Source organism: Pseudochaenichthys georgianus, chromosome 4 (assembly GCF_902827115.2).
Source record: "Pseudochaenichthys georgianus chromosome 4, fPseGeo1.2, whole genome shotgun sequence".
In the NCBI taxonomy this organism is placed as follows: domain Eukaryota; kingdom Metazoa; phylum Chordata; class Actinopteri; order Perciformes; family Channichthyidae; genus Pseudochaenichthys; species Pseudochaenichthys georgianus.
In genome coordinates, this window is record NC_047506.1 from 43,223,920 (window position 1) to 43,250,934 (window position 27,015).

The window sequence follows — 27,015 nt, forward strand, 5'->3', positions numbered from 1 at the left end:
GATAAACTGGCAAGGAGACCGTATTGGGTGTGAAAAGAAATGGAAGGATGTTGTTTAAATTGTTGATATATGTATGGTCCACGTCACGTATTCAGTTTTGGCGGCATCTCTTCCAGTTTGTCAAAAGGTCTTCTGGATCAGGGGCTCTATAAATACAATATATACGGCAGATCTCTAATATTAATGCAGCCGAACCGTGTATTGCAATGCCCGTTATGGTGAGGATTTCAAAGAGAAAAGCAAGAGCCAACTCGGAATAAGTTTTAATTATATTATTTTTTGAATGTTTTCCGATTTCATATCACATAAACACCATAATCCCGACGTGCATTGCGAGCGTGATTTTAGCCTATCAAAACCTCTGAAAACAGAACAGGTGTCTCTCTAGAAATCGAAAGAGACAAACCTATGGGAAAACACAAAAGCATTGAACGAATTTAAAAACCAATGAATGTCGTATAATTAACTAGGATAAACTGATGTTTTTGAGTGGATGTGTAGTGCAGATATCACTGCTTTAAATCATTTGATCAGTGGTTTGATTAGGAAAAAGACGGCCGTACCGGAATACTGTTTTCAATCACAACCCGTACTACTTTACATGGAAGCTTGCCGCATATACACGTTGTCCTGACGAAACCTCAAATCATCTTCGTAATATCTATCAAACTATAGATCCTACATATCGACTGGACGTGGATTCTAAAAGTACAATATACTTCTCGCTAGAAATCTAATCATAAAGCGTTTTAATGGCCAAACTATCCTACAATTTAGGATTTTACAGAGAGGGTTATTTGTGAATAAACAACCCTCTGTAACGTTTGCATTGAACGGGAGCACTAGAGGCCGACCATTTTAAAACGTAATTATAGGTCGTATTAAGCGCTTGAACAAACGACATATTTGGTCGTAATAAGGTTCTTAAACAATCGACCCATTTGGTCGTATGAGTTGGAGGACTTGTTGCTATTTATAGGTAACCCATAACATGTCCGTGTGGGAACAATAACCGCAACTGTAGTTCCAGGTTTGAATTATGTCCCAGTGGTTAAATAGGTAGTCACCACACTACTCTCTTTATTTGCTGTAGTTTAGTAGATATCTACAAACAAAGAGTCGATATTTTTCTAAAACCATTTAGTGCTTCACATAATAAAATACACAACGGCTGTAGCCTGATTATGCTTTAGGAGCTGTAGGTGTGTGTGGTACAGTGTGTAGGTGTGTGTTGTACAGTGCGTAGATGCGGCGGACAGACGGGTCTCAGTTGGTTTGATGTCCTTACTTTTAATACTTGCAAATACAACTTTTGGCCCGTAATTTCAATTCCCCATTTCAGCGACTAGAGAGAGAGGGGGGGGGGGGGGATATATACAGTCTCTGATTGTGTTACGTTATTATGAGAGTGCTCTCATACTTTAAATTGCATATATTTATATAAATATATTTGTGTGTGTGTCCGCATCTGTAGCCTGGTATTGTCTCATTATACCGCACTGTCAATGAATTCAAAGTAAATATGTGGGGGAACAATGTTCAGCTGATCTAACAGAGATTATAAAATATGACAAAACACTAGACAGCTGATGCAGCTGTTGCCACGTAATAATGAACGGACGTCGCTTTAATATGACCTCTCAGAGGAGAGGAGTTCTCATTTCTTTAAACGTCTGCTGCTTCCCCTCCTCTCTCCTCGGTTCCCCTCCTCGGTCCTCCGCTCGCATCTCCTGTGGGCGGGTCTAAGTCAGAGTCCTGCATCGGGTCGGGTACCCGACGGGTGACCCGCAAAAAAGGTGATTCGCGGGTGGTATTTTTTCAAACGCTTTTTTCCGGGTTCGTTTCTGGGTAAAACAAAGATGATGCGGGTCGGGTCGCGGGTATTGCATAATAAATATTTAAAATAATAATAATTTAGTTTAATGTTTAAAATCCTCAGACCTCTCCCCCGCGGGACCGCATATAATCATAACCTCTGCAGAGCATCAATCTGCTGCTGTGCGCGCCACATTCTAAATGGCTGAGGTGAAGCTCTCTAGCGGAGAATACAGCATTTTCAATAACACTTCCTCAAGAGCGAAATCCAACGTCTGGGAGGCTTTTTGTGTCATCCTAGATGGAGAAAATAACCAACATCCTACGCTTTTTGAGACAAATATGCAACTGCGTGTGTTAATAATTGCACGTTTTCACTGCTCATATATAGGCTATGCGGGTTCGTGTCGGGTTGCGGATCTTGTGCCGACGGGTCGGGTCGGGTTGCGGAACTAATTGGCAATATGTGCGGGTAGCGGGGCGGGTTCGGTATTGCACGTCGCGGGTGCGGGGCGGGAGCGGGTCTTGAAAATCAGACCCGTGCAGGACTGTGGTCTAAGTATCGAGGAGGGGAGTCAAGGAGGGGAAATTTGAGTATTGAGAAGCCTCTAGTGACAGTGACAGTAGAGGCTTCTCAATTCTTAATGTCCCCTCCCCTCCTCGAGACTAGTCCCGCCCACAGGATGCGAGCGGAGGACCGAGGAGGGGAACCGAGGAGAGGGAGGGGAAGCAGCAGACGTTTAAAGAAATGAGAACTCCTCTCCTCTGAGCGGTCATTATTACGTGGCAACAGCTGCATCAGCTGTCGAGTGTTTTGTCATATTTTATAATCTCTGTTAGATCAGCTGAACATTGTTCCCCCACTATTTACTTGAATTCATTGAGAGTGCGTATAATGAGACAATAACAGGCTACAGATGCGGACACACACACACAAATATATTTATATAAATATATGCAATTTAAAGTATGAGAGCACTCTCATAATAACGTAACACAATCAGAGACTGGATATATCCCCCCCCCCCTCTCTCTGGTCGCTGAAATGGGGAATTGAAATTACGGGCCAAAAGTTGTATTTGCAAGTATTAAAAGTAAGCAGAGGACACGGTACCAAACCAACGGAGACCTGTCTGTCCACCGCATCTGCGCACTGTACAACACACCTACACACTGTACAACACGCACCTACACACTGTACCACACACACCTACACACTGTACCACACACACCTACACACTGTACCACACACACCTACAGTTCCTAAAGCATAATCAGGCTACAGCCGTTGTGTATTTTATTTATTTATGTGAAGCACTAAATGGTCTTAGAAAAATATGGACTCTTGTTTGTAGATATCTACTAAACTAAAGCAAATAAAGAGAGTAGGCATGTTATACTGAGTGATATATATTTTACACACTGCTCTGCTTTCTGCACCTCACAGCTGTTCTCACTGTAAACATCGCGTTGCAATGAGAGCAGGTTCTAAAATAATATCCAGGGGATGCATGCAGAGCTGTCATTGGCTGAGATAAGTCCGGCCGTGCGTCACGCCTCCACCGTTCCCGGAAATGCATCCGCGGAGGAGCCGTGGAGGAACCATCAGTGTCTCCTCGGTTATAGCTCCTCCAGAGAGCCTCCTCGACGCTCGATCCTCGGTCCTCGGTGTGCATTTAGAGAAATGAGACGTCCTTCAAAATGGCGCGCTGAAATTCATTTCCGGGTCACTACCGAGGACCGAGGAGTCGAGGAGTTGAGGAGGGGAAATTTGAGTATTGAGAAGCCTCTCTAGTATTACAAAGTTGACCCACAACTTTACACCAGTGGGAGAGGCAGAACTGCTCTTTCTTTTCAACACAACTTAAGTTACACATGATTTCTTCCAAGTGGTTTGGCTTGTTAAAAACATCTTGCATTATGATACAGGAATTTGCTGGCTTTGTGTTTACAGAAGTACCTGACTATGCCGGACTTTTGTGCAGCCTACGGATGCTCCAATCGCCGCTGTCTGCAAACAAGAACCCGTGGGATCACCACATATGTTTATGTTTGCTCAGTCTAATAAACCCATAACATGGTTGTGAAAGAATACCAAAGCTGAGGCTGGACGATGATTGATTGTTGGTGTGCCATGTGTCACCGTCCGTCTTATTGGTTTGTTTATACTGTATTTTATTGTGTGCAGCTGGTCCTTATCTCCAAGACACATTTAAAACAAATAACCTTGAAGTCCCATCTCTCCCCCTGCTCCTGCTTCCTACATCCCCTCCACACCACACCAAGTTTTCTTCTTAATAATAATAATAATACATTTATTTTGGGGGGCCGCCTTTCATAACACCCAAGGACACATAGGATAGTTTATGTTTAAATTGTTCCCTATATTGCATAGGGGCAATATAGGAAACAATTTAAACAGTGGATTTTGTGATATATCAGCCGGGGTGAGACAAGACAAACCACAAATGGACTACAGAAGGACACAAAGGACACATGGTACAGTTTATATTATTCTTGGTCTTTTTTCAATAACATATTTCAAAGGTTCTGGATTTGTTTACAAATCTAGAAACTAAATACAAAACTAGGATGATATGAAGATCTCATGTCAAAAATAAGTGTGATAAATTAGACAGAACTGGCCTGTCTGTGAGCACATTTTATGTTGGTTTGGTTCTTCTGATAAGGTGTGAATATCTAAATAATATACCAACATATGCTATTGTCATTAGTTGTGTCCCTGTTCTTAAAGCTAAGGCATTGCTAAATTAACTACACCGGCTCTTTCTGGTGTGAATGCGACAAAAGAGTTCTCATGAACTAATTTCTCATGAACCTTTGTGGGAAAAGTACTGCGGTGTGAATGCGCCTATTGCGGTGTTAAGGAGTCGTGGTGGAGTCACGCATTCTGGTGAGATCAGGTTGGCACAAAGACAGGGTCAATATTTCATTAACTTTGCTAGCTGGCTACTTACCAGGATTTTCAGGGAGTTTCCCTGGTGGTTCTCGTGGTGGGGTTTCCTTGCTTGTTGCCACATGTGGCGCAGATAGAAAAGTAGAGTTCCCATAAGCACACTGTATTTGCGCGCGATTGTTAATCGGGTCCACTCATGACGTTTAGGTAATTTACTCAATGTCTTAAATTGTTGTTAAAGATGAAGAATATTGATTTGGAATGAGTAATAATTGCTGTTCCTGAAACTGATCAGTATAATTAGCCAATTCTCAAATATTTTGACTGAAATGTACCAATCTTAAAAATATAATTTGTTAGTCAAATACTCATTTATTTTCGTGTAATCAACTTAAATAATAGTAATTTAGACAAAATTAACTGTTGGATTTGTACACATTTATTTTGGTATGTCCAACTCAAACAATATTCGGTGATATTTAGAGATTTTATTATGAATTTCAGCGCGCCATTTTGAAGGACGTCTCATTTCTCTAAATGCACACCGAGGACGAGGATCGAGGAGCTCTCTGGAGGAGCTATAACCGAGGATACACTGATGGTTCCTCCACGGCTCCTCCGCGGATGCATTTCCGGGAACGGTGGAGGCGTGACGCACGGCCGGACTTATCTCAGCCAATGACAGCTCTGCATGCATCCCCTGGATATTATTTGAGAACCTGCTCTCATCGCAACGCGATGTTTACAGTGAGAACAGCTGTGAGGCCCGTGCAGAAAGCAGAGCAGTGTGTAAATATATATCACTCAGTAGAACAGGCCTACTGTAGTGCCGGGAGATATGGAGTCAGAGGCGGTGCATCGAAGGTACAAAAGGGAACTTTAATCACAAGCTGCAAAGGACATGTTGTCGGGTCGCAGCCCGGGTCGACAAGAGAGAGAGCCAAGAGGGCACACCTATTTATAGGTAACCCATAACATGTCCGTGTGGGAACAATAACCGCAACTGTAGTTCCAGGTTTGAATTATGTCCCAGTGGTTAAATAGGTAGTCACACAAGCCCCCCCAGAATTCAAACATGGCAAAAAAAAAATATATATCCCCACGTCCGTGGAGGAAGCACCACAAGGGCCGAGGAGGGTGGGGCCGCAGGTGAGGACCGGGCCATGGAACGGGCCACGAAAGGGGGCCGCAGGAGAGGGCAGGGGCCCTAACGAGGGCGAGGGCACCCACACCGAGGGCGGGCCGTCGTAAGGGGGCCGCACTAGGTGTTGCGGAGAACCCAGCAGGAAAGAGGGCAACCCGGCCGCAGGCAGACGCACAACGGCGGCGGGCATGAAGTCCTCGGCAGGCGTCGAGGTATCCCCGGAAGAAAGGGCAACCCGGCCGCAGGCAGACGCACAACGGCGGCGGGCATGAAGTCCTCGGCAGGCGTCGAGGTATCCCCGGAAGAGAGGAGCAGTCCCCCCGGGAGGAAGGAGCACAACCCGGCCGCAGGCAGACGTGCCGCGGCGGCGGGCATGAAGTCCTCAGCAGGTGCTGAGGCATCACCGGGAAGCAGGAGAGGCCAGACAGGGTCCCGGAGCGCGTCACCCATGGGCCGATGGAGCATGGGCGACGTCCGGAACTGTCGAGGCGAGAGGGGGTCCAGGAGTGCGCCACCCAGGCGTCGATGAACGTGAGGGGCGTCTGGATATCCCCGGAAGGCAGGAGAGGCCAAACAGGCTCCGGAGCGCGCCACCCACGGGCCGATGGCAGCATGGGCGACGTCCAAAACCGTTGAGGCGAGACGGGGTCCAGCAGTGCACCACCCAAGCGTCGATGACACCGTGAGTGGCGTCTGGAACCGCCGTCGAGGTGGTGAAAAAAACGAGAGTGTCCACATGAGGTCAACCGGCTGGTCGAACCTCCTCTCCGGCACCGGAAAAAAATTGTCAACAGTCAGATGTTAACAAAAATATGTCGACAGCCGTTAACAGCTAGCCGTTAGCCGCTAGCTGGCAGCCATGGGCAGCTGCTAGCTGTCGTTAGCCCCTCGTGGTTAGCCGCTAGTCGTCGTCAGCTAGCGCAGCCTGGACGTGCAGCCGCACGCCCCGAAGAAACAAGCCCACGAGGTAGCAATCGGGTTGCTGGTCGAGCAGGTCGTGCATCGTCCTCCTGCTGGTTGGAAAGCCGATGCGGGAACGGCGAGCAACGTCCCCAGCTCTTCTGCGGGGCGCACCGAGCCTCAGTCCGCGTGCCGGTGGCAGCCACGGACGATTCCAAAAATCCCCGGCATTTCGAGAAAGAAACATGAGTTCCTTTTGCCGTGTTCGGGTCCGTCCCGGAAACTTCTCGAGACTTGTCAGGGTCACCAGTGTAGTGCCGAGAGATATGGAGTCAGAGGCGGTGCATCGAAGGTACAAAAGGGAACTTTAATCACAAGCTGCAAAGGACATGTTGTCGGGTCGCAGCCGGGTCGACAAGAGAGAGAGCCAAGAGGGCACACCTATTTATCAGCCTGTCCTCCTACAAAAACGACCAAATAGGTCGATTGTTTAAGCACCAGATTACGACCCATAGCCACGTTTTAAAGTGTAGCACCTCTAGTGGTCGTGTAAGAAACAACATGCTCCCGTTTATTTACAAATAACCCTCTCTGGAAAATCCTAAATTGTAGAACAGTTTGGCCATTAAAATGCTTTTTGATTAGATTTCTAGCGAGAAGTGTATATTGTACTTTTATAATCTGCGTCCAGTCGATGTGTAGGATCTATAGTTTGATAGATATTACGAAGATGATTTGAGGTCTCGCCAGGATAACATGTCTATGCGGCAGCTTCCATGTAAAGTTAGCGTGGGTGAAAACAGTATTTCCGGTCTCGAAGTTTTCATAATAAAACCGGATATATTCCCCTCACTGTCAAATGATTACACAGTGATATCTGCATTACTCATCCACTAAAAAACATCAGTTTATCCTTGTTAATTACACAATATTGATTGGTTTAAATGGTGTACAATGCTTTTGTGTTTTTAACCTTCGAGTCAGAGAAACAAATAGTTTTTTAGGAGTTTAGACACTACAGTTTCCGAAGACACTACACTACCCAGAATCCCCAGCTATCGTTTGGGACTACAACATCCGCCTTGCTTTACAAACCCCGTGATTTGTCATCAAGCCCTGTGATTGGATGTTGGAGTGGCAGTGCGACAAGGTTACGCTGTCAAACAGCTCTTTGAAATGGAATGGAACCACGGCAGACTTTCCAAAACTGGAATTGGACGGTTCCAAGCCCCCGGCTCCAGTTCCCCTCCCCCCCCCCCCCCCCCCCCCCAGAACTACACATGCTGGCTATTGTGTGTTTCGCATATATGGCACGTCTTATAAGACGTCTTATAAGACGTTTTTCGTATTTCCCACAATTAGAAGTTGGCAGTATTAAACGTGTACACCCTGGAGGTTTAGGGGATACGAAACACAGTGGTGTTATCAATTGTAAAACATATAATTAATAAATGGTGAAATAATATACCCACATGACACCTAAGGTCAGAAGAGCTTTATTTAACAGATGGTTTTATGTCTACCCCTCCTGTTGTTCATTGATAAGCCGGAAACATGCACTTGTTAAGGTTCAGAGGCAAATTTTGCAAATATGGCAGTAGCCATCGATCATCTTAAGATAAGATAAGATATACTTTATTGATCCCAAGTTGGGAAATGTTTTTGTTACAGCAGCATGTACTACTTTGTTCTACTCCACTACATTCAGAGGTTAACCTGGTATTTTTACTCTACTACATTTATTTTTGTTACTTTGCAGATTCTGATTGATGATGTGAAATATAAACAACCCTTAAATCAGACTTTAGTTACACCTGAGTAAAATTCAGCCTTATCAGTTTGTCTGTTTTGCACATCCTCCTGTTAATATCTTTGGACGTCCTGCACTAAATTGTTTTATTGTAGAGATCACTACAGTATCTTCTTGATATTTTCCATTCTATATTTCTATCATTGACCCCTATTTTGTATGTAGGCTACTCTTAATATTTAAATGTTTTCATCAAATATAACTTATTCTACAACTAAATTCAATAACGTGCTTTAACCACTAGGAGGTGCGGTTTAGACCAGTGGTCTAGTTAATACAACATAATAATATCGTACATAATATGACTATAAACTTTATTGGGAAATTAAAACAGAACGTTAAAGGAAAATACAGTTTCAGTCTCTCGATGTGAAGCTTATGCATTGTACCATGAACTTGTATAGACCTGTAACAGTCAACTGCATGAGGAGTTGGAAAGGTAGTTCAGAAAATCAGTAATATCTTTAAAAACTACAAAAAAGTCCCTTTATATCACCTTTATGGTGTAAACACAGCCTATCTACTAATTGGATCAAATATAAAAGTCAGCCGAATTAGTGTTGATACTGCAAGGAGACGTATTGTGTGAAAAGAAATGGAAGATGTTGTTTAATTGTTGATATATGTATGGTCCACGTCACGTATTCAGTTTTGGCGGCATCTCTTCCAGTTTGTCAAAAGGTCTTCTGATCAGGGCTCTATAAATACATATATACGGCAGATCTCTAATATTTAATGCAGCCGAACCGTGTATTGCAATGCCGTTATGTGATGACTTTCAAAGAGAAAAGCAAGAGCACTCGGAATAAAGTTTTATTATTATTTTTTGAATGTTTTCCGATTTCATATCACATAAACACCATATCCCGACGTGCATTGCGGCGTGATTTTAGCCTATCAAAACCTCTGAAAACAGAAAGGTGTCTCTCAGAATCGAAAGAGAAAAACCTATGGGAAAAACACAAAAGCATTGAACAGAATTTAAACCAATTAATGTCGTATAATTAACTAGGATAAACTGATGTTTTTTAGTGGATGTGTAGTGCAGATATCACTGTTAAATCATTTGATCATTGGTTTTATTATGAAAACGGCCAGACCGGAAATACTGTTTTCAACCCGTAACTTTACATGGAAGCTTGCCGCATATACACGTTGTCCTGACGAAACCTCAAATCATCTTCGTAATATCTATCAAACTATAGATCCTACATATCGACTGGACGTGGATTCTAAAAGTACAATATATACTTCTCGCTAGAAATCTAATCATAAAGCGTTTTAATGGCCAAACTATCCTACAATTTAGGATTTTACAGAGAGGGTTATTTGTGAATAAACAACCCTCTGTAACGTTTGCATTGAACGGGAGCACTAGAGGCCGACAATTTTAAACGTAATTATAGGTCGTATTAAGCGCTTGAACAAACGACATATTTGGTCGTAATAAGGTTCTTAAACAATCGACCCATTTGGTCGTATGAGTTGGAGGACTTGTTGCTATTTATAGGTAACCCATAACATGTCCGTGTGGGAACAATAACCGCAACTGTAGTTCCAGGTTTGAATTATGTCCCAGTGGTTAAATAGGTAGTCACCACACTACTCTCTTTATTTGCTGTAGTTTAGTAGATATCTACAAACAAAGAGTCGATATTTTCTAAAACCATTTAGTGCTTCACATAATAAAATACACAACGGCTGTAGCCTGATTATGCTTTAGGAGCTGTAGGTGTGTGTGGTACAGTATGTAGGTGTGTGTTGTACAGTGCGTAGATGCGGCGGACAGACGGGTCTCAGTTGGTTTGATGTCCTTACTTTTAATACTTGCAAATACAACTTTTGGCCCGTAATTTCAATTCCCCATTTCAGCGACTAGAGAGAGAGGGGGGGGGGGATATATACAGTCTCTGATTGTGTTACGTTATTATGAGAGTGCTCTCATACTTTAAATTGCATATATTTATATAAATATATTTGTGTGTGTGTGTCCGCATCTGTAGCCTGGTATTGTCTCATTATACCGCACTGTCAATGAATTCAAAGTAAATATGTGGGGGAACAATGTTCAGCTGATCTTACAGAGATTATAAAATATGACAAAACACTAGACAGCTGATGCAGCTGTTGCCACGTAATAATGAACGGACGTCGCTTTAATATGACCTCTCAGAGGAGAGGAGTTCTCATTTCTTTAAACGTCTGCTGCTTCCCCTCCTCTCTCCTCGGTTCCCCTCCTCGGTCCTCCGCTCGCATCTCCTGTGGGCGGGTCTAAGTCAGAGTCCTGCATCGGGTCGGGTACCCGCGGGTACCCGACGGGTGACCCGCAAAAAAGGTGATTCGCGGGTGGTATTTTTTCAAACGCTTTTTTCCGGGTTCGTTTCTGGGTAAAACAAAGATGATGCGGGTCGGGTCGCGGGTATTGCATAATAAATATATTAAAATAATAATAATTTAGTTTAATGTTTAAAATCCTCAGACCTCTCCCCCGCGGGACCGCATATAATCATAACCTCTGCAGAGCATCAATCTGCTGCTGTGCGCGCCACATTCTAAATGGCTGAGGTGAAGCTCTCTAGCGGAGAATACAGCATTTTCAATAACACTTCCTCAAGAGCGAAATCCAACGTCTGGGAGGCTTTTTGTGTCATCCTAGATGGAGAAAATAACCAACATCCTACGCTTTTTGAGACAAATATGCAACTGCGTGTGTTAATAATTGCACGTTTTCACTGCTCATATATAGGCTATGCGGGTTCGTGTCGGGTTGCGGATCTTGTGCCGACGGGTCGGGTCGGGTTGCGGAACTAATTGGCAATATGTGCGGGTAGCGGGGCGGGTTCGGTATTGCACGTCGCGGGTGCGGGGCGGGAGCGGGTCTTGAAAATCAGACCCGTGCAGGACTGTGGTCTAAGTATCGAGGAGGGGAGTCAAGGAGGGGAAATTTGAGTATTGAGAAGCCTCTAGTGACAGTGACAGTAGAGGCTTCTCAATTCTTAAATGTCCCCTCCCCTCCTCGAGACCTAGTCCCGCCCACAGGAGATGCGAGCGGAGGACCGAGGAGGGGAACCGAGGAGAGAGGAGGGGAAGCAGCAGACGTTTAAAGAAATGAGAACTCCTCTCCTCTGAGCGGTCATTATTACGTGGCAACAGCTGCATCAGCTGTCGAGTGTTTTGTCATATTTTATAATCTCTGTTAGATCAGCTGAACATTGTTCCCCCACATATTTACCTTGAATTCATTGAGAGTGCGGTATAATGAGACAATAACAGGCTACAGATGCGGACACACACACACAAATATATTTATATAAATATATGCAATTTAAAGTATGAGAGCACTCTCATAATAACGTAACACAATCAGAGACTGGATATATCCCCCCCCCCCCTCTCTCTGGTCGCTGAAATGGGGAATTGAAATTACGGGCCAAAAGTTGTATTTGCAAGTATTAAAAGTAAGCAGAGGACACGGTACCAAACCAACGGAGACCTGTCTGTCCACCGCATCTGCGCACTGTACAACACACACCTACACACTGTACAACACGCACCTACACACTGTACCACACACACCTACACACTGTACCACACACACCTACACACTGTACCACACACACCTACAGTTCCTAAAGCATAATCAGGCTACAGCCGTTGTGTATTTTATTTATTTATGTGAAGCACTAAATGGTCTTAGAAAAATATGGACTCTTTGTTTGTAGATATCTACTAAACTAAAGCAAATAAAGAGAGTAGGCATGTTATACTGAGTGATATATATTTTACACACTGCTCTGCTTTCTGCACCTCACAGCTGTTCTCACTGTAAACATCGCGTTGCAATGAGAGCAGGTTCTAAAATAATATCCAGGGGATGCATGCAGAGCTGTCATTGGCTGAGATAAGTCCGGCCGTGCGTCACGCCTCCACCGTTCCCGGAAATGCATCCGCGGAGGAGCCGTGGAGGAACCATCAGTGTCTCCTCGGTTATAGCTCCTCCAGAGAGCCTCCTCGACGCTCGATCCTCGGTCCTCGGTGTGCATTTAGAGAAATGAGACGTCCTTCAAAATGGCGCGCTGAAATTCATTTCCGGGTCACTACCGGAGGACCGAGGAGTCGAGGAGTTGAGGAGGGGAAATTTGAGTATTGAGAAGCCTCTCTAGTATTACAAAGTTGACCCACAACTTTACACCAGTGGGAGAGGCAGAACTGCTCTTTCTTTTCAACACAACTTAAGTTACACATGATTTCTTCCAAGTGGTTTGGCTTGTTAAAAACATCTTGCATTATGATACAGGAATTTGCTGGCTTTGTGTTTACAGAAGTACCTGACTATGCCGGACTTTTGTGCAGCCTACGGATGCTCCAATCGCCGCTGTCTGCAAACAAGAACCCGTGGGATCACCACATATGTTTATGTTTGCTCAGTCTAATAAACCCATAACATGGTTGTGAAAGAATACCAAAGCTGAGGCTGGACGATGATTGATTGTTGGTGTGCCATGTGTCACCGTCCGTCTTATTGGTTTTGTGTTATACTGTATTTTATTGTGTGCAGCTGGTCCTTATCTCCAAGACACATTTAAAACAAATAACCTTGAAGTCCCATCTCTCCCCACCTGCTCCTGCTTCCTACATCCCCTCCACACCACACCAAGTTGTTCTTCTTAATAATAATAATAATACATTTATTTTGGGGGGCCGCCTTTCATAACACCCAAGGACACATAGGATAGTTTATGTTTAAATTGTTCCCTATATTGCATAGGGGCAATATAGGAAACAATTTAAACAGTGGATTTTGTGATATATCAGCCGGGGTGAGACAAGACAAACCACAAATGGACTACAGAAGGACACAAAAGGACACATGGTACAGTTTATATTATTCTTGGTCTTTTTTCAATAACATATTTCAAAGGTTCTGGATTTGTTTACAAATCTAGAAACTAAATACAAAACTAGGATGATATGAAGATCTCATGTCAAAAATAAGTGTGATAAATTAGACAGAACTGGCCTGTCTGTGAGCACATTTTATGTTGGTTTGGTTCTTCTGATAAGGTGTGAATATCTAAATAATATACCAACATATGCTATTGTCATTAGTTGTGTCCCTGTTCTTAAAGCTAAGGCATTGCTAAATTAACTACACCGGCTCTTTCTGGTGTGAATGCGACAAAAGAGTTCTCATGAACTAATTTCTCATGAACCTTTGTGGGAAAAGTACTGCGGTGTGAATGCGCCTATTGCGGTGTTAAGGAGTCGTGGTGGAGTCACGCATTCTGGTGAGATCAGGTTGGCACAAAGACAGGGTCAATATTTCATTAACTTTTGCTAGCTGGCTACTTACCAGGATTTTCAGGGAGTTTCCCTGGTGGTTCTCGTGGTGGTGTTTCCTTGCTTGTTGCCACATGTGGCGCAGATAGAAAAGTAGAGTTCCCATAAGCACACTGTATTTGCGCGCGATTGTTAATCGGGTCCACTCATGACGTTTAGTGTAATTTACTCAATGTCTTAAATTGTTGTTAAAGATGAAGAATATTGATTTGGAATGAGTAATAATTGCTGTTCCTGAAACTGATCAGTATAATTAGCCAATTCTCAAATATTTTGACTGAAATGTACCAATCTTAAAAATATAATTTGTTAGTCAAATACTCATTTATTTTCGTGTAATCAACTTAAATAATAGTAATAATTTAAGACAAAATTAACTGTTGGATTTGTACACATTTATTTTGGTATGTCCAACTCAAACAATTACTTGGGTGATATTTAGAGATTTTATTAAGGTAATGTTTTTATTATTGTGATATCTACAAAGCCACTGATTAGTGATTAAGTTGTGTATGCTACCAATAAACATGTATTATCCTTGACAAGACTCAATAACAGTGCATATTTAAACACTCGCACACATACATAATGTAGGACTAAACATGGTCTCTCCATAGGTGTGAACTATCATGCAAAAATTATGACCCTTTTATTATAACCTGTCCTATAGTGTTTATATTAGAATGAAAAGAATACAATAATAATAAAACGTTTTAGTATAAGATCCTATTTTTGCCTCAGTGAAAGAAAATGTATTTTCTTGAAAATAATGACTTAATAAAACGTTGTATTATTTTTCAGTACTTACAGTAGTCTTACATACTTAATATGTTGAGAACGTTTTTCATTATAATGACGTACAGGATATATTTGTTATTTTACTGGCAGTAATAGGCTTACCGACTGCTGCTGACAAAAGGTACTACAGCGTTATGCAGGCAAGTCCACTGTTCTCATTCAAATAATGGTAAAGCCACACAAGACAGGTCCTGAGAATAGGGGTGTATTACACAGTTTCTTCCTTGATTATCTTTACAGCATCCAACAGCAACATGTCACACTTTGCTCTTGTGGCAGTGTTTAAGAGCGTCTGTCAGTGCCGCCAGAACCATGTCAACATTGTCCTTGCTGCTGTTGCATCCCATCAGTCCAACACGTAGCACCTACAAAAACCAACAACCAGGTGTTAGGCTTCATTCACAGGACGTATGTGACCTGGAAGGCATAGGTTGTTCAAGTAGAAACAAACTGTTATACAAAGTATTTGAAGGATGTTTGTCTTACCAAGCCAGCTGATGGTCCAAGCCCCCCAGAAATCTCTACATTATGGGTTTTCATGATGTAGGTTGTGATCTCTTTCCAGTCATATCCATGCGGAGCAACAATGGTGGTAACTGTAGGCAGTCTTGCTTTCTGTAACAACCATTTAAATCAGAAATTATAAATGTTCTTTATTTTCATAATTTAAATTGTTGATCATTATTGAGTTTTAACTCTACTGAAAAACTGTGAGAATGTAAATTATGAAACAAAATAATCTGATTGTAACTTGAAACTCACTTTTTCTTTGACGAAGAGTTTGAGTCCCATGCTCTCGAGGCCCTGGTGGAAATACTCTGCCACTTTATGATGTCTTTCCCATGAATTCTCCAGACCCTTAGAAAAACAGTAAAGGAATCAAGACAGACAGTCAAAACATTATAGAACAGCTGATGCATAACCAATCATTTTATTTTGTTATTATGTTGGTATATTTTTGTCACTGTACAAACCGCTACGGCTATCTGTACAGAGCTATTGAAGTGGATACAAAAACAAATCAAAAAACACCTCTGCTGCAAGGACAGCCAGACTCTCCCTCAGAGAGTAGAACGCAGTGACTGGGCCTGTGTGGTGATATCTACAGAGGGGACATGGAGAAGACAGACCATATTAAGAAATTGTGCAAGTACCACTGAACTTGAGAGCACAATTTTAAATCTAATCTGTTCCTGTCTGCAGACGAAAATGTCTTACAGTCTGGACGGCTTGCCATCACATCCCCAGTAGTTTGCAAGCCAACCCAAATCCAAGAAGAACGACACAGGCTTTGTCCTGCGGCTGAATATTTTCTGGCTGTGAACAGATTAAAGGTTAATTACATGGTGTTACATATTCCTTAAAGTCTACTTGCATGTTCATTTCTCACCATGCTCTCTCACTAAAGGAGATTGGAGCTGTACCCGGAGGAGCATTCAAAACCTTTTGGGAGCCAGTGTATAGGATATCTATTCCTGAAAATAAAATCAATCCAAAAATTATTGTTATCAAAAGAGATTGTGTAATACAATGCTGAGAGAGACTTGAAATCTACCAGGATTGAACCTTGCTGGTCCATGTGCAGAGGGGTCCCTCCCATTGAAGCCACAGAGTCCACAAGAAACAAGCAGTTATACCTGCAGACACACATCATAACAAGCTATCAACTGCCAATATAATCATTATTATTAGATGTGAGGATGAAAGAGAAATGATCGTGGCATCTTACTTATGGCACAGCTCAGCGATGCCATCCAAAGGATGCAGGACTCCTGTGGAAGATTCTCCATGTGCGAGGAAGAACAGCACTGGCCGGTGTTTTGATAAGGCCTGTGATGAGATAACAGTGTGATCACACAGACAGCAGCTTTTATGGAAGTCATTTAGGGAACCTGATAACTAGAGAGTCAGTGTACCTGCTCAATGTCTGCATTAGTGAGGAAGCCTCCAGGGGGCGCCACTATCGTATTTACTGTGGCACCTGTAGGGTAAACACAAGTTCTGTGGTCGAACAACTGATTCCATTTGCAGAGATTCCACCCAAGACCCATGGTGGAAAATCACATGTTTATGTACTAATTTATCAATGAATTACATTTACTTGCCAATGTATTCAATTGCGCAGTGTACTGTTTGCTGCCCCTAGCGTTCATCAATAGTACTGAGCGTGTATTTAATGACTTTCACCAATAACACCATGGTAAACAATACAACTTTCATATTTAGATATAACTTGAACTTATTAAGTTAAATTAAGAAGCAAATAGCCTAACTTGCCTTATGAGTTTGTCAATGTTTGATAACGGAGCAGTCAACTCGGCATTAGAGCCCTGCTGCTGGAAATATTACCGCACCAAATGTGCATTAATCAGCAGCTGAACTATGAAGTCTTTCCTGATTGAAGTATTGTTTGCTGAAAGCTACAGTGCCCTGCTGAAAAGTATTGAGCCTTTTCAAACTAAACTTTGTATTCGATTTACAACTAAAGAATGAACCAGGAAAGGAACAAATACATCCGAAATAACTGAATTGTAAGCTTTGTTTTTCTCGACAGAGAAATATATGAAACCATCATCCTTACCTATCCTCTCTGCCATTTCCGCTGCTCGCTCTCCCCATATACCGTTGACTGCACTCAGCACGCTTTCCCCCCCCTCCACGGTGTTGAAGATGGCACACTCCATAGCAGCGTGGCCGGTGCCGCTCACAGCAAAGGTCATGCTGTTCTGAGTCTGGAACATGTACTGGATCCCACTTTTGATGTCACTCATTATCTATAAAATAAAGTAAACAAACATGAAAATTATATTTTGAGGGGTTCTAACACAGGTCACCCTTAACCCCTTTCATTTATCTAATCATGAGCTAAAATGAACTGGCAACATTTCTAATAAGTAATTTGTAACTTTTGAGAAAACATTTCCTTAATTCAATAATGCAAACATTCTTAGTCTCCTATTTATTTAGCCTGTATTTATACATGTGTAACATCTCATTGAGACACAAGGTCTCATTTTCCTATGATAGTAAAGGAATACATTTGGGTTTTGGATGATGCCCTCATCCTTCAAAGTCTCCACCATGTGTGTTACCTCAAATATCTCTGGATGCATGTGTCCAATGACAGGATTGGCCCCGGCCATCAAGATCCGTGGTGGGACGTTGGAAGGTCCTGGTCCAAACATGTAGCGATGAGGAACCACCAGGGGTTTTTGCAGGCATTTTGGTGGAGGAACAGAGACAGACGCCATGTTCCCAGCAGAGACACGAGCACAGTGAAACCACAGAGCTGTGAAGCAGGAGCAGTGAGGCTGAGCTGAGCCCACCCCTCAGTCTGACCAGTGAGATCCTCAGGTCAGGGGTCATCTGCTGTATCTCCTCTTCTGTCAACACATGCTGCCTCTGCTCTGTGCCCAATCAGCTCAGGTAGCTGGTTTCCCATTTGAAAGATAAGCAAAGTCACCCAACATGTCCTCAAGTGTTAATCATTGACTTCAGCTCCTCCAGTGTGAGGCTTACATATTACCCTGCCAACAGGATGACATGTTTTCCACAACACACGTATAAAGGCTTATGTTGACCTACTGTTTTAATCTGTCATTGTAAGATCTGGCTATTTACAGTTTGTAAGAAACAAAGTTTCACCCTTAAATATCTGTACAGTGTGTATACGCTAAAATAATGTTTGTAGGTCTGCAACAGTCTTATAAAAGTTGACCAGATTTAAGGGTATACATTTTATCATCAAAAGGTAATTTGGTTGTAATAAATCAGCAAAATCAAGGCTGTTTGCTGATAAGAAGAAAAAAGGAAATAAGGCTTATGTTATCAATTGTGTTGTCCCCCAAAAGATCCAGTGGCTTTTTGTATGTATTATTTTTGAGAGTAGAATAGTTCCAGTACATTACAGCTGTCAGTTTGACACACAACCGTATTACATATAGGCCAGTGTTAACAAAATAGGCGTTTCATACTGTTTTTTTATGGGATTAAGAGCATACTGAAGCTATAAAGAAGAACGGTATAATGTCTATCTACAGGAACAATGTGAACTCCATTTGAAGTAGGCTTTTATTCAAATCAAAAGTGCATGGCACGAATCATATCATATTAAGGTTTTACAGATGCAAACACATTGTGAACACATGCAGATGCAAATCACACAATCTGGAAAGCTTGTTTGATGTTGTTGTGATAAAGTGTGCTAACGTGAAAAAGAAGGCACTAATAAGTATTAATTTGTTTTTATTATCAGTACTTTAATTACGTATGATTTCATTATAGCTTGTTGCTATTTTTGCGATCTTTCCGGGGGGATGAGGAGCAGCTTGCCCAAAGGCTCGGGGCAGAAGCAGCCTTCTCTGTACACCAGCTGACCCCGGACCAGCGTGGCACACACCACACCCTGCAGACTGAGGCCAAGGTAAGGAGTGAGCTACGCCCGCCCGTCCGTGCACACACACACACACACACACACACACACACACACACACACACACACACACACACACACACACACACACACACACACACACACACACACACACACACACACACACACACACACACACACACACACACACACACACACACACACACACACACACACACACACACGTTAAAATGATAAACAAAGCTTCTTCTTACATTAATCAATTTCTTCTTTTGATGTGGTTTACCTTGTTTTTATGATGTATACCTCCTTCTTTAATCTGTGAAGCATGACAGAAATGTAAATGAATACAGTGCAATAGAGTATAGGTATTGCTGTGTATCTCTAAAAAATGTATATTCCTAAAATTGTAAGTTATAAACGTGTACGTATAAAGATTTTATACATGAATCATGTTATGTATAAATATAGGAACCCTCCTTGATTAGAACATATGGCATTATATAAAATACAATAATAATAACAAAATAAAAACAAATACAAAAAACGGAATAAAGGCAAAAATGACAAAAGGTGAAACTTAACAGTCAACAAGAAGTTGTGAGGTACTTTGTAATCATGTTATTATGAAAGGTATACTATATCTAATGTATTATCATTATTGTAATACAAACTTCAAATGTTCTCTCAGGGTCCCATATGACCAGGTCAGCATCGTAACCGGGGGCGAGGCAGCCCTTCTGGTTGTCAAGGCGACTGAGCTGGGCTGTGTTCCGGCTGAGGAGCCTCACCACGTCACTCAGCTGGAAGCCTCTCTTACTGGCCGAGCTCCAGAACAGAGGCAGACCTGAGAGTGTTTGAGAGGTGCAGAGGTTTACAGGCCTAAAAAAGAATTGAGCTGAAACGACCAAATATTTCAGAATTTCCTGAATTCAGAAAAAGTAGTAAACACTGTGGATGAGTGGACCTGGTGTCCGACTTTGAACCCTCTCACTGTCTGAACGGTAAATAATTGTTCCGTCTCTCAGCTCGTGTTTGCCTCCCTGTGAACTTCGCCCTGTGTGAGTGACTGTCAGAAGGGTTATAGGTGGGAGAGAGGCAACAATCCAACCTAAAAGAACCTTTGCACGTACATGTCCTGTACTAGTACACAGGCCAGGTTTAAGATGTGCATGTTAGCCAATGTGTCCAGCTATCAGCAGAGAGGATTTATCATGTAAAGAACTGAAGCTGCTCCTTGAACAATGAATGATGGTAGCTGCTGCATCATCTGATGCACAGCTAAAAGCCCCATATGCATATTGATACACATCTAAATGTAAATGCACTAACAAACCTGTACAGTAAGCAGTAGATATAGTGACATCTCTGTCCAGTCAAATGAATCATTCAGTGAACAAACATCTGCATATTACTGACTCAATGTGTGGGACACTGATAAGTCAATGACTGTTGACTATTTTCAGACAGAACATGATGTCAAATCAAACAAGTACCAACAATGCGGGTTATAACAAGGTAAACCCAACCAACACAGTTTGAGTGCATCCTGGCAACTCTGTCTCCTAAAAACTACCTTCCCATACCACAAAGGTGCATTTCAATATAGCATATTGAAGTGATCACTGTTTATCATAATTCCCTCATGGAACTACAGGTTGGGGGTATTGTTCCGCACGGACACACATGTTGACTGTACCTCCTGTGTACCTACTGTGTGCCCTCCTTTCTCTTCTCTCCTTCTCTTCCCGGACTTCAAGCCGGCAACATGTGGTTTTCTGCTGCTCAATAAAACCAACTTTGCACCTTCGATGCTCCCTTCTCTCGGCACTACAATATTCAGATGATCAGAGCTTCTATGCTGAAAACAGGTGTCTGCTGTCTGCTGCCATAACACCAAAACAATTACCTTAAAGATGCTAAAACGCTATAATTGAATCAATAATCTGCATTTTGACCTCCTGGATGATGGCTGAATCTGTGTGCAGTTTGCAATGCAATGCAACTGTTAATGGAGTTTGGGAACAGTCTCAAATCATTGGAATATAATGATATTATTTTATGATGCATTGGGTTTGCAGTAACAGTGGTGCTAGTTGCTCCAGGTGATGAAAAACATACAATATGTTATTCATTTATCGTAATACACTGTATTATTAATAGTGCATTACCAAATTGTAGAGAGGAAATTCCTCCCCATGCCTCAGTAAAGTCTCCTCTCTCCAGTTTCTTCAGATCGGGGGTGCAGGGGGAATGATCCGACACCACCATGTCAATGTGCCCAGCTTTCAGTGCGGACCATAACTGCTCCTGTGAGGACAAAAGCAATCCCAAGTGAACAAAGAATGAAATAGAAAGTTGTTGATCCACTGTGCATCCGCTTGTGTTGACCTGGTTAGCAGATCCTCGGATGGGGGGGCAGCACTTGAACTGTGTGGCCCCTGCAGGTATGTTCTCAGCACACAGGGTGAGGTAGTGGTGGGTGGTCTCCACGGTCAGGGGCGCTCCGGCCTGCCGCGCAGCCTGGATCAGCTTCAGAGGCTCTGCAGAGGACAGGTGCACGATATGGCAGCGCACCCTGGAGCAGAGAGGTTAGCTCAATGTAGCATCAAAGCTACATTCACAACCACATGCTGCCTAGAATGATCTGCTATGATATAAAGGTTATTTTATTCTTACTGGAACTCGAGGCAGAGTTCTGTGACGGTGCGAATGGCTTCCGTCTCCATCACATCTGGTCTGGACTGCAGGAAGGTGGAGTACTGGGAAGGGTCTTAAGTGGGAAGAGGTGTAGGACCAGTGTTGGGAAAGTTCACTTTCTACATGAACTAGTTCAGTTCACAGTTCACACATTTTAAAATGAACTAGTTCAGTTCATAGTTCATAATTCAAAATGTTGAACTAAAGTTCATGGTTTCAAAAATGAACTAATTTATAGTTCATAGTTCTTTTTTCAATACGTTGCTGCGAGCTATTATTTGTCTCCTGTACGATGTTAATGGGCCATTTCAATGTTTACAATATCCTCAGAGGGCCGTACAAGTTATTGACCTCTGCTTAAAAAAACAAAAATCACAGCCCATTCATTTCATGCTGTGCAAAGAAAAAGCAACCTCTTAATCCAGATATCTCACCATGACTCGCGCATGCATGCATGTGCACGGTGTGGCGTGACCACCAAAACAGAAAGATATGGACACAAGATGTGTGCAAATGTATTTAGTTTCCTATCCATGTGAACATGATTTAAGTGGGGGGGGGGGGCTAACCTCCTCTAGGGGGGTCCGGGGGGCATGCTCCCCTGGGAAGATTTGTTGCACTTTGAGAGCAACATTAGGAGATATATGGACACATCTCTCAACACCCAAACACAACTGTAAGCAGATTTTCTTTTAATTTATGGATATTTGACAAATCACTCCCCTTTCAAACTGTATTCTTCTTTATTAATAACTGTCATATAGTATTTTATACCTGTTTACTTTATTCTCTTATTTTTTTTATAACTATAATGATCCTATAAAGATGTGCCTTTACCTCACTGGTTGTAGACAAAGCTTCTTATATTCGTTAGCATAGCTAGCTAACCAGATGCTAATGATAACAACACAGTTATTGACTGTCTGATCAGTATGACAGATGAGCAGATCGCCACTGGGCTTTCAACTAAAGACACAGACACGCAGAAACTGCGGCATGTGTATGGACTTATCGGTACTGCCATTTCTGAAGTGCTGGAGCGGCGTTCTGGTGCTCTCCGTCAGAACTGCACCCCTGTCAGTCGAGACATATACCACGTGATGACACGTTAGGCTCGTGTTGTGTTCAAGGACCCTGACCTTGGCCAGGAAAAACAGGCACTCGCTTGTTTAATTTTTTTGCGGTCTAGATTTCTTTCATTTTTTATTTTTTTGCGTGTGTTTATAAATTACCTCGAGGGCCGTACCAAATTGTCTCGCGGGCCGTATACGACCGGAGGCCGGAGGTTCCCCACCCCTGCCGTAGAGTCTCACTCTGAGCGAGTGCTGCTGCAGCTGCTCTCGGCTTCGTCCATACTAATTCATTCATTCATTCAATGCTCGCCGGTTCCGCGGTTCCACATTGTTTGTTGTGAGGAGTCTGATATATTTAGTATATTTATATTTTAGTGCGACAGCCAGGGGTGACAGGCGCGTACGCGTCACAGGCAGCTTGCTGTTGCCAGATTGGGTGGTTTTCCGCATTATTTTGAAGCCTAGTTTTAACTGGGTTTTCGGCTGAAAGGCATATGAAATCTGGCACACTTTTGAACGCCGTTATAATACAGTGCTGAGAATGAACGCACTTTTGAACGCCGTTATACAGCGCTGAGAATGAACGCGTTCTTAATTACGTTTATCTAGCGGAAATACAGTACGTTCAGTTCACGTTCGCCCAAAATATGAACGCGTTCATGAACAATCGTTCATTGAACGCGTTCAGGTACATCACTGTGTAGGACCATACCATCAGTATGATGTCAATACTGTACTGATTTATGGATATATTAAGTATATATTTATATTGTATTTATAAATTAAGTATATATAACAAAAGTTTCTCTAGCTGAGAAAACTCCCAAAAATCACAATTGTGATAAATGTGAACTTGATATATCAAAGAAAATGTCACGGCGCACTTAAGTGAAACATTGGGGGGGGGGTCTCGCCAGAGTATTGTGTTCTTCCAGGAAACATTTATTGTCCCTTTGATAGATTTCAGTAGCTTTGAAGTGTATCATACCATAAAGGGGCCAGAGATGGCTGGCTAACTTGCCCTAACTGCCAATAAAGAGATTACTTTGCAGAAAGTGAAGTGGACAATAGCTCTGGACACAGACCTCCAGCTTGCGGTTCCAGAAACCTTCCTCAGAAAGCACAAACTCCTGGGGGTCAGAGCGTGGTCTACCCTGTGCAATGGCAGCAACATCATGTGTTCTGATCTAGTGGGATGTTGGAGACCAGACACCGGTCACGGGGTTTGCGTTCGCTGGAATCGAGCTGCTTCATTTAACTGAAGATCCATCTCTGGAGCTACTATTTGCTCTCCCCCTGAATAAATAGTCTTCTAGCCGGTGGAGGTGGAGCAGAAGATTAGCCAGCTAACAAACAGTAAATAATACAATCTAGTGCCCCATTCCACCATTTTCAAGCCAATGTGGCTGTTGTCGGAACCCTTAAAGGGGACCTATCATGCAAAATGCACTTTTGTATGTCTTTTATACATGGATATGTGTCCCCGGCGGTGTGTCAGGAGACCCACAAAGTGTCAGGAAATAAAACTCTCTTTTCCTCCGTACCCAAATCTCGAAAAACGGGGGTACAACAGAGCTGATCCAGATTTCGTCCGATATGTCGTAATATCGGAAATGTGGACCCACTATCAGAAACGTTGCTATCAGAAACAATGCCCAACTGTTTTTAACGTAATAGATAGATAGATGTTTAATTTTGTCATTGTACAGGTACAACGAAATTACAATAAACTCAAGGTGCCAACACGCAACAACAAGACAATATAAAAACAACAAGACAATATAAAAACAACAAGACACATATAAAAACAACAAGACACATATATAATATGGTCTTGACTTACATTAGCAAGCATCGCTAACACATAATCCTTGATGTGGTTTGGAACATGATGGCGTTTAATCACGGCAGAATTTAACCGTAGCTGCCGTACGGTAATTCTGAGCAGGCATTAGCTCCCCCTCCTCTTTTTTGTTTGTTCAAGCTAAGGACCCCAAACCTGCAGTTCTCTAACTGTCCTGAAATAGAGGGATACGAGGGATGTCTAAAATGCATGATCTGTTTGATATTTTGAGCAAAACACATCATAGACATGTTTTTATATAGTTGTATATATCTGAGACCTATAATATATGCCTAAACATAGCATGATAGGAGACCTTTAAGGCACAAGTTCACAAATTGTTATTGAGAGAATGCAAAATGTATCTTTTTTACATACTCTGCTCTGTACACACTAGGTGATGGCTGAAGATAGTATAGCGCAGGCAGACACTGTATAGTAAAGAAAATATGTTGTTACCGCCATCCTCTTCTGCTGTCTGCTGGACATCCCTCTCTGCATGGAACTAAAGGAGACACAGCAGAAGGTATCTCCGTTACATTGATGATCTTCATGTGGTCATGTTAAGGTGAGGGCTGCAGGTTGTGAGTTACCAGCAAGACACTTCCTGTGCCCTGCAGCTGCTGCATGGCTGCGTGCAGATCGCAGTCCGTCACATGGGGGAACTCCTCCACCCCACTGTGGATGAGGAAACACTTGAAGCCAGCCACTCCTGCCTCCATCAGGGGCCGAAGTTCTAGCTAAGAATACATTAGTTTGTTCGTGTTTGGTTATTATTTACTCATTTTTACCTCAGAATGGATTAATTTTCATCCAGGCTGTTCCACTGTACCTGATTGCCAGGAATCACACCTCCCCAGAAGGCTGTGTCCACAAAACACTTCCCTGTCGCTTCCTGCATCTTATCGTGAAAATTGCCAAGTGTGGTAGTCGGAGGGATGCTGTTTCTGTGGGGATTTAAAAAAAAATAAAACTGCCTAAATTAGAGATTGGCACATGGGAATAGATAGTAAAAACATAAAGAAAAGTGATTTACTTTTTCATCACTTTTTGCACAAAGAAAACAACATTATTTAAAAGTCTCTTGTGACACACTGAGCCTACGCAGGCAGACCGGCAGGTCTGCTGTCAAATGTCATGAGGGCCGAATGCACTGATTGGAAGGACTTATTACAGTTCTGCAAAACTGGATGTTTTAAAAAAAAATTGCATTCACCCTGCAACCTTTACCCCCCGCTGGTGACCCTGAGAGGTCAGACAGTGGGTTTTGATTGACTGTGAGAGGGGGGGGGGGGGGGTCTGCAGACTTACAGTGGCATGTCCACAATGGTTGTCACCCCTCCAGCTGCAGCAGCCCTGGTGGCGGTCCAGAACCCCTCCCAGGAGGTGCGGCCCGGTTCATTCACATGGACGTGGGAATCTACGATGCCGGGCATCACCACACTGTCAGCCACATCCAACACCTGCCCCAAGGTGGGATCACAAACAGGGGGACATGAGTGTCAATACATTATGAGGAGCTTCCTATGATGTATTAACATAGATGTACTATTCCATCCACAAACGTACTTACCTCACAGGGAACGTCCACATAAATGTCTGAGTGTATCTGATGAATCTTCCCATCCTTTATCAGGATGACAGCTGGACGTATTTCGTCCCCCAGCAGCACCCTCTGACTCCTCACAGCACTAACCATTGAGCCGAGCTCCATGTCTGTCTTTATTGAGAGTTAAAGAGTACAATAGACTCTCCTGACTTCAGGTACCAACTGTTGCAGGTCAGCGGCCACCTGCTGAGGCACCACCCCCTGCTAACAGTTCATTGGACAGTCATGTGTTGACTCTTCCTGTCTGTGTGACATGTTGAAAATCAGATCCAGCCAGCAGTTCAGTTCAAACTTCACATGTAAGGTCTAGAGAGGAATAATTAGATAGGTATAAGATATAAACACACGGCAAGTGTGGAGACTATTGAAGTGGATTGGTGAGGACAGAGGGATATGTCTGCAGGGTGGGGGAAGCTTTCAGAAATGGCAACAAGAGGTTAAACCTGAAGCTTGGCTTGTGAATCATGTCGAGTCATGGTTATGAGACTATGACCCCTAGGTAAATGCAGAAAGCAAGCCCCACCTTCTCTCCTACAGACGAGCAAGACAATCTTTGTAGTTGTTTTGTTTAATTTTTTTGCACTCATATTGCTCGAGGCACGGGCCGAGGAGGTGGAGTTGCAGCAATCTTTGACTCAAGTTTACTTATCAATACTAAACCAAAATTAAATTA

The 27,015-nt window shown here is 42.8% G+C and overlaps 2 protein-coding genes across 2 annotated transcripts; both read right to left on the reverse strand.

The window, feature by feature from the left end:
- Nucleotides 1–14,913: 14,913 nt before the first annotated feature.
- On the reverse strand, nucleotides 14,914–18,151 carry agxta (alanine--glyoxylate and serine--pyruvate aminotransferase a). Its single transcript, XM_034080501.2, has 11 exons — nucleotides 17,817–18,151; nucleotides 17,306–17,498; nucleotides 16,641–16,705; nucleotides 16,454–16,554; nucleotides 16,291–16,361; nucleotides 16,115–16,199; nucleotides 15,943–16,041; nucleotides 15,757–15,826; nucleotides 15,487–15,582; nucleotides 15,211–15,339; nucleotides 14,914–15,089 (listed from the first exon to the last, which is right to left on the reverse strand). Exons 1-11 carry the CDS (start codon nucleotides 17,973–17,975, stop codon nucleotides 14,982–14,984), a joined length of 1,176 nt encoding a protein of 391 aa, XP_033936392.1. The 5' UTR covers nucleotides 17,976–18,151; the 3' UTR covers nucleotides 14,914–14,981.
- Nucleotides 18,152–18,777: 626 nt separating this feature from the next.
- LOC117445734 (allantoinase, mitochondrial) lies at nucleotides 18,778–26,522 on the reverse strand. Its single transcript, XM_034081566.2, has 11 exons — nucleotides 26,307–26,522; nucleotides 26,045–26,196; nucleotides 25,566–25,680; nucleotides 25,327–25,473; nucleotides 25,193–25,238; nucleotides 21,797–21,890; nucleotides 21,509–21,695; nucleotides 21,289–21,427; nucleotides 19,792–19,964; nucleotides 19,404–19,436; nucleotides 18,778–19,159 (listed from the first exon to the last, which is right to left on the reverse strand). Exons 1-11 carry the CDS (start codon nucleotides 26,445–26,447, stop codon nucleotides 19,016–19,018), a joined length of 1,371 nt encoding a protein of 456 aa, XP_033937457.1. The 5' UTR covers nucleotides 26,448–26,522; the 3' UTR covers nucleotides 18,778–19,015.
- Nucleotides 26,523–27,015: the final 493 nt, after the last annotated feature.

What these genes read in the sequence shown, in the direction of transcription:
- agxta (XM_034080501.2), bottom strand. Translation starts at nt 17,975, where the DNA reads ATGGCGTCTGTCTCTGTTCCTCCACCAAAATGCCTGCAAAAACCCCTG. An exon ending in CTAATGCAGACATTGAGCAG is followed by an intron (nt 16,555 to 16,640) that starts GTACACTGACTC and finishes ATCTCATCACAG; the next exon opens with GCCTTATCAAAACACCGGCC. An exon ending in ATCGCTGAGCTGTGCCATAA is followed by an intron (nt 16,362 to 16,453) that starts GTAAGATGCCAC and finishes GTGTGTCTGCAG; the next exon opens with GTATAACTGCTTGTTTCTTG.
- LOC117445734 (XM_034081566.2), bottom strand. Translation starts at nt 26,447, where the DNA reads ATGGAGCTCGGCTCAATGGTTAGTGCTGTGAGGAGTCAGAGGGTGCTG. An exon ending in GACAGCAGAAGAGGATGGCG is followed by an intron (nt 21,891 to 25,192) that starts GTAACAACATAT and finishes TTCCCACTTAAG; the next exon opens with ACCCTTCCCAGTACTCCACC. An exon ending in GAACTCTGCCTCGAGTTCCA is followed by an intron (nt 21,696 to 21,796) that starts GTAAGAATAAAA and finishes TCTCTGCTCCAG; the next exon opens with GGTGCGCTGCCATATCGTGC.